Below are 8,079 nucleotides of genomic sequence, written 5' to 3' on the forward strand. Positions count from 1 at the left end.
AAAAAAGAAGAAGAAGAAGGCATACCCCGTACCAGCACTTATTACCAGATCATGCTTAAATGCTTGTTTGTATAGATCCAAAAGCGAATGTGGTTGTGTGTCTAATTCAACTCAGATGGTCAACTGCTGAAATTTAAAGAATGACATTTTTGATTCTTTACAGGTATTTTTGGTCACTGAGAGAAAGTTGCACGGTTTTTCAGCCTTAGCAGCTTGATGTTTTGAACTAGATAATTGAGGAATGGTGGGTAGCTGTCCTGTGCGTTGAAGTATGTTTATCAGTATTTCTGGCTTCTACCCACCAGACTGTAGCATCTCCCGTTTGTGACAATTTAAAAAATCTCCAGATATTGCCAATCTCTTGTATTTTGAACAAGTAGCACATGGGAAGGGAGACAAACAGTATCCCACCACCGCTGTTGTAGAGTAAGATTTGGAGAGGGGCAAGGAAGAGCAGTACATTTCCTAAAATGAATCAGTAGATGAAGAGGTGTGACAGAACATTAGAAATAGGTTTCAGATAATGCCTCCATATACACTCATTTAAAAAAAAAAAAAAAAAACTTCTTGGCTATATCATATTTGGAGACATAAAGCTTAAAGCTTTTTTTTAATGAGTAAATTGAGAAGCCAAAGTGGCATAATTAAAAAGCTGTTGATGATTTTTGGGTGGTCAAAGTAAGGGTATTTTGAATGAGATTTTTATATCTACTGCACCATCGATAATTTCATAAAATAAATTGAACATAACACATTTCAACTTTAAATTTACCTATCGTACTTTCTAAGTACTTAGAGATGAAAATAAAATTAAATTGCATGACTCTTAATTTATAATTTCTGAAAGATAGTAAGTACTTGGAGAAGAAAACTATTGAGAATTTATATACTTCTTATAAATTTGGAGAAATTGTTTTTGTTGTTTGCATCGTAATGACAAGATACTTGTTTATACTTAAAAGCTATAGTGGTTTCTTTGGATTGTAAAACTGGCTTTCCAAGATCTCAAATATAGTTGGTTTTGTGAGTATATGAAAGAATTTGTACATGGGTGTTTTTTTTTTTTCCACCTCTTAAGAAAAAACTGACACCTGTCTTTAGAGTCAGACCTGAATTTGAATGCTGCTCTACCCATATTAGATTTGGGACCTTGGGCTGATTGTTTAATTTTTCTAAGCTTCAGTTTTCCACTCTATAAAATGATAATAATAGTATCACTTTTGGGGTCGTTTAGGGGATTTAAAAAAACATTAAGATCTGTAGATAGGACTAACACAATGCCTATCACAAGCCACTTATTCAACTAATGATAGTTGTTACCATAAGTGGTCTGCATCCTAGTTGATAGTAATGGTAGAAACCCTAATAAAATATTCTAATGAAGAACTACACAGCATTGTAGTGTTACATGAATGGTAATTGTTTGAAATTGGTGTTACAGGATTGGTAATTGTTTGAAAGCTCGATTTCTTTAGTTTTTTGGTGTTTGTTAGCAAACGATAGTACTAGCTAGTACTTTTTAAAGAAAAGTACTAGCAATGATTTTAAGATGATATTGTAAGTAATATTTCAATCATAAAATTTAAAAAGCATATTATTTTATGAGGTTAAATTATAGCAGTTACTTGTGAAGCCAAATATTGAGTAATGAGACTGAAGGAAAAAAAATCACCTTGAATTCTATTTATGTATGACATTTTTAGACTTATAATCAGCTTCAGCATCTGGTTTATTTTTGTATTTTGTTGGATTGCACAGTATCAGGCAAATTCCAATTTACCCAAATAAGGGATTGCCCATGCTAACAATTTTTTTTTTTTAAGTAGCTCACCTTAAAATGATAATCATAACAGTAACCAATATTCTTTAAATGTTTACTCTGTGTCAGACACTGATATAAATGTTTAACATCGTTTATTCATTTAATTCTTTCTACAACTATGACTTAGGACCTATGCGAGGATACTGAGACATAGAGAATGTTAATTTGATCAAGGTCACTTAATAAGTAGAAGAGCCAGGATTTTAAAATCTGGCAGTCCTGCCTCTAGGAACTTGCTTTCTTAAGCACTGTACCACACTGTCTTTTCTATAACCATCAATTAAATGGAGCCAGATGCTTGAAAAGGACTAATAACTCTGTTGAATCATTAACAATGTCAAATGATTTCTTATTGTAAATATAAGGTGAAATAAAGTGCTCTTAAAACATAATTGCTTCTAGAGCACTCATGGAGAGCGGGTGCATCTAAGCTAAATTAACATTTATGAGATTAGATATACCCACTAATTTAATTTTTTTGTAAGAGACATATACAGGCTTCAATTTATTTGTTTAAGTCCAGTGATAAACTACCACCTTTTTAATCAGTGACACATTTTTAAGAAGCTTGAATGCATGCACAAAACTAGTGGCAAGGTGTGTACAAACATGCAAGTTAACCAACATGCAAATTTATACTCGTGGGATCTTCAATGTATTAAAATTTAAATGTGAGTACTACATTTGAATATGACTTTTAAAAGGTGGTTTTCAAAATAGTTAAATGAAATTCGAACTAAATGTTTTCAGAATCCCTACCATGGGTCCATCAGAACATAGTTTGAATAGCAATTTTCCATAGAGTGTGGAAAAGATAATCAGGTCTAAAAATACCCACTTCTGAAATAATTTTAGGAAATTCTCAATGAGTGACAGGAATTACCATTATCAATCGACTTAGCCCTTTGTTCAAATTAGTATTTATAAGGTGACTGAAGGAAGATATAAAGTCAGTATTTATAAAATCAGCATTTATAAGGTTACTGAAGGAACTGGTAGTATTTTGGAGAAAATATTAGTGTTTTGAGCCAAATAAGATTAAGATTTCCTGATTAAGCACCAACTAGATTGATTTTCCTTTATGGCATTGGAAACTGATGGAATTTATCAAGATTAAACAGTGACTTAATCTTTAGCATCTATGTACTCCCAGTACCTAGCATAATGTCTGGTATATAGTAGTTACTTTTTACCAAATGTACTTGAAATAATTGTTTTCATTGTCTTGATTAATAGTTTATTTCTGCTTTTTGTTTTTATTTCCTGAGGTTTTTATCTTGCTTAGTGTTTATGAAAACTTATATTATGCCTAATATTTGCGTTAGAGTAACTAAATTTGTCATTTTAGGGTAAAATATTTGGAGTACCTTTTAATGCATTGCCCCATTCCATTGTACCAGAATATGGACACGTTCCAAGGTAAGCAAAATTTGAAATGAAGAATAACTATTTCAGGCTGGTGTTTGAGTGTTTAAAAATAGGTGATGGACTCACACATTTGTTTTGAACTAGCAAATGATTTAAGTTCTTAAGAGTAATGTAAAAGTTTTTTAAACTTTTACACATTTTAACTTTTAATTTGTATTCATTTCCAGGATTGAATTTTAAGGTTCAGAAATGAATAAATGTTAGAAAGGCAATTATTTTTGTTTTATTAAGTTACAGTTTTCAGTTCAATACCAATTCTTTTGCCACAATTTTGATTATATTCAGTAATATACTGAATTACCAATTCAGTTGTAATTTTGATATTTTTTGTTGTTTTTAGAAATGTTAGATAAAAGTATATTTGGGCTAAGGTATAGGAGTACTTGTGAATAGAAATTAGATAACACCGAAGCTTTTCTATGTCACTTACTATTTATTTATAAATAACCTTTAGACTAACTGCATCAGAAATTACTAAGGAAGTTTACATCTAATGAAAATAGTTTAAAAATGCACAAGTAGGGTTCATTCTGGCTATTCTAGTCCAATAACCTAGATGTTTGATACATTGTCCAGAAGCATTTATTGAACACCTTGCTGCTTTAGAACCATTTTCTCTCAGCCCATAGGTCTAGATTCACAATCTTCATAAGGTTTTTTCTCACTCTTTTGCTTTTTAAATGACCTATCAAATGTTCATTTGTAATTTTCAACATTTAGAATTGCAAAGTCATATTCCCAGTAATAAGAACTACATCTTTGTTGCCTGCTTTAAAAGAAAAAAAAACTGTCAGTTAACATCTATGACATTCAGCCACTGTGTACCAGTAGAATTCTATCAGTTGCTTGCAGCTGACATCTGTTCTACTTTGTTGGTACCGGCTATTAACTAAGCATCTAAAGCCAACGTTGTTCAAAATTGTTCGATATAAAGAAATTAAGCACATACCTTTAAATATGAGAAGGATTCTAAGGATTGGGATATATCTGGCTTCTCTGACAAGTAACGTTAGGGTGAGAAATAAAACCTTTCCTTATTTTTGAGCTAATGTAGTAGATGGTAGATATTTTAAGCTGTGTGTGCTGTGCAAGCTTACACATGGAGAGAGAATAAAGAAAAGTAGACGGCCTTAGAGCCCTGGGTCATCCTAGCATGTGGAGGTCTGGCAGAAAAAGGATCCAGAAAACGAGTTAGAGAAGAAGCAGTCAGGGAGTCAGCAAGAAAACCAGAAGAATAGTGAAAAAGTATTTTCAAGATGAGCAGGAGGTAATCAAGTACGTTAAATACTAGTAGAACAAGCAAGATGAAGACAATGAATTGATCATGGATTTGACAAGGGAGAGGCCCTTATAGCCTTGACAAGAGCTGTTTTGTTGGAGTATTGGGGATAAGAGTTAGATTGGAGAGGGTACAGTAGAAACTGGGATTTGAAGTAGAGGCAGTAAAAATGACAAATCCTGTGCTCTCAGTGGAAACAGGGAAATGGAGTAGGATTGAATGGGCTCATTGAAGTTGTTATGGGTAAAAAGATGAGTCTTAGAGAAGAATTTAGGAAGCCAACAACCTTTCATCACAGGGATTACAGGGAATTGTGCAATCAGAGCTTCTGAAAGGAGTGTAGTGCCTGGTCTGCTGATGTACTTTGGCAGAATAATAGGATTTAGAAAGGTGTGTATCTGGCCACCTGAAAAGATTTCTCTCTTTCAGTTTTCTTGTTGATGCTTGCACATCTTTAGAAGAGCATATCCATACAGAAGGGCTTTTTAGGAAATCAGGATCTGTTATTCGTCTAAAAGCACTAAAGGTAAGCATATTCTTGAACTTTAATTTTTATTTTGTACCACATTTTGATTTAGTTTTTATGATTGAAAAACTTAGAAGCATTACATGAATTATTGACAGAAATTGAATTTGCAAATATTTTTTATGTCAGAAGAACTTTATTTTTCAAAAGAAAATGTATATCATATGCCTTTTTTTCAGTTTTATTGAGGTATAATTCATTTAAGATGTACAACTCGATGTTTTAATTTACATAAACATCGCGAAATTATCACAATCAAGCTATTTATGTCATGCTTCAAAAGAGTACTTTCAAATTCATGGTACTTGTTCCTATAAATGGAAAAAAAAACTTGCAAAATTGTTTTTAGCCTTCTAAAAGGGAGATATATGTATATTAAAACAAGAATTAAGAGAAATTTATTGGAGAAAGCTCTTTAGAGTATAAGAAAGGACACTATTTGCTATGTACTCTTAAGCTCTCAAATGCTCAAGATTATTTTATTTATTTCAGAATAAACTAGACCATGGTGAAAGTGGCCTGTCTTCTGCACCTCCTTGTGATGTTGCAGGACTTCTTAAGCAGTTTTTTAGGGAACTGCCAGAGCCCATTCTTCCAGCTGGTTTGCATGAAGCACTTCTCAAAGCTCAACAGTTAGGAACAGAGGAGAAAAATAAAGCTACATTGTTGCTCTCCTGTCTTATGCCTGACCACACAATTAATATATTAAGATATTTCTTTAACTTCCTCAGGAATGTTTCTCTTAGGTAAGTGGTACTTAAAAGTCTTGAGAAATGACTAGTTAAATTTACCCTTTAGATAATGAATTTCATTTGAAATGGAAAATTTTTTAAAAATATATTTCCTTACTATAAGAAGTATACTCTATATAGTTTAAGAAACAAACGATTTGATATTTCTTCACTGTCTTAGAGTCATCATTGTGAATGCCTTAATGGCTCATTGATGCTTATAGGATTTTCATCCACTGAATAATTTCAGATTACAGTGTTTTTAAAATATTTATGTTTTGTTTTTCAAATTTGTCCCCTTTCCTTGCTGTCAGTGAGACTGCTTATTCTAGACATACTTCCTTCTAATACTTCAAATGTTCTGTGTGTGGATTTGAACATCAAATAAACATCTTCAGTTTGTATGGAAAAACAGTGTGGGCTCTGGTTTGCATAATTTTTCTGATACATATTTAAGCCTATAGAAGCTGTATATTTCTCGTTTATTATTTCAAACCAAATCATGTAGATGGGTAGATAAAGGGGAACTGTATTTTCACTTTTGTTTGACTGGTAAAGTAAGAGGTCTTCAAAATTTAATACATTATTTTAACTCTGTATTTTTATCTTTGGCTCCATCTCATAAAATTATTTTTCATTTAAGGTCTAGTGAGAATAAGATGGATAGCAGCAATCTTGCAGTGATATTTGCACCAAACCTTCTTCAGACAAGTGAAGGACATGAAAAGATGTCTGCTAACACAGAAAAAAAACTACGATTACAGGCTGCAGTAGTACAGACTTTTATTGATTATGCATCAGATATTGGTAAGATGTACTTGCATTATGAAGCAATGAGATTTGTTTAAATAAGGGAGATCCTAGCTTCTTCCAAGTGAACTATGAAGACAACTGTTAAGAAAGTTGGTGTATACTATTTAAGCATTTCAAGGGGAATAAGAGGAAAAATCTTAATTGTGACATTTTCCTTTAGGGCATGTTCCAGATTTCGTCCTGGAGAAGATACCAGCTATGCTGGGTATTGATGGTCTCTGTGCTACTCCATCACTAGAAGGCTTTGAAGAAGGTGAATGTGAAACTCCTGGTGACTGTAAGAGAAAGCGAAGGCAAAGTGTAGGAGGTAAGTGGCAGTGACAATCTGTTTTATGGCAGTACACCACTTTTCTTTTATCTGAAATGCATTCGATCATAAATATGCAGAAACTATGGTGTATGCCTTTTTGGTGCTTACAGCATAGTTGGAAAGATGTGACATGCATGTGAAAAGTAAAAATGACAATACAATCTAATATTGTGTCATATCTTCAGCATAAAAAAAATGTGTTCAAAGGAGAAAATTCCCAGTTTGTAATGATTGGGAATGCTTCAAATAGGAGTTCAAACTGTACCTTTTTGAAAAATGGGTAGAATCTAGGGAAACTGAGTGGAGGGTCAGAATACTTATATCCTAGTCCAGTGGAGAAGGATGCTATGAAAAAAAGTTTCTATAAAGAAGAAGTAATCAATGTCTGTGTCTGTAAAAAGAGCAGCATGACTTGATTGAAGTATTAATCCTAAGGATTAGGATGATATATGGTGAACTCAATGTCAGGCTAAAGAATTAGAATATTAAGCTAGGTATTAAGAGAACTATTGAAGGTTTATGAGAAGAGACATAACATTATTAAAATATTTCAGAAAGTTTGAAGAATTGAGACTTGGAGGTAGGGAGAAAAATCAGAAATGTGGTTTGAAGAATTGAGACTTGGAGGTAGGGAGAAAAATCAGAAATGTGTGCAATAATCCAGGGGTGAGATCATGATTTGAAAAGTGATATGAATTAGTTAGGAGTATGAAGTAAATGAAGGAACATTACTAAGGAAGAATAGAAAAGACCCAGAGTTACATCATGGTGAAATCAATTATAAGACTTCTTATCTCCTTGTCGATCAAGAAAGCTGTCTATAGGTCCTCTGATTATCTTAGGAAATTTCTTATCTTTTGAATTCAGAACCAATTGTTATTAATTATACCATTTCTTTTTTGATCTATTGGCTTATATGATACTGCCTTCTGTATCTTCTTTGCTTCTTTTGTAGATTTCTCTTAATGCCTTCTTTGTTAGTTTCCTAGGGCTACTGTCACCAGAAAAGCACCAGAAACTAGGTGGCTTAAAACAAAACTTGAGTACAGCTGCAAAGATTAATTACCAATAAAATCACATTTATAAGTACTGGGAGTTAAGACTTAAACGTATATTTTTGGAGGACACAGTTCAACCCATTAAACTTCCTACTCCAAAAGTAGATATTCT

The 8,079-nt window shown here is 32.7% G+C and overlaps 1 protein-coding gene across 1 annotated transcript in view; it reads left to right on the forward strand.

Moving 5' to 3' along the window:
• The window catches only part of ARHGAP11A (Rho GTPase activating protein 11A), a 23,576-nt gene that overhangs the window by 1,917 nt on the left and 13,580 nt on the right, over nucleotides 1–8,079 (forward strand). The window contains exons 2-6 of the mRNA XM_006920520.3: nucleotides 3,171–3,241; nucleotides 4,959–5,055; nucleotides 5,548–5,801; nucleotides 6,430–6,593; nucleotides 6,760–6,906. Of these exons, the coding sequence (XP_006920582.1) occupies nucleotides 3,171–3,241; nucleotides 4,959–5,055; nucleotides 5,548–5,801; nucleotides 6,430–6,593; nucleotides 6,760–6,906 (733 nt within the window). The remainder of the gene's footprint in view (nucleotides 1–3,170; nucleotides 3,242–4,958; nucleotides 5,056–5,547; nucleotides 5,802–6,429; nucleotides 6,594–6,759; nucleotides 6,907–8,079) is intronic.

The sequence above is a fragment of the Pteropus alecto genome, unplaced genomic scaffold (assembly GCF_000325575.1).
Source record: "Pteropus alecto unplaced genomic scaffold, ASM32557v1 scaffold86, whole genome shotgun sequence".
Taxonomy (NCBI): Eukaryota; Metazoa; Chordata; class Mammalia; order Chiroptera; family Pteropodidae; genus Pteropus; species Pteropus alecto.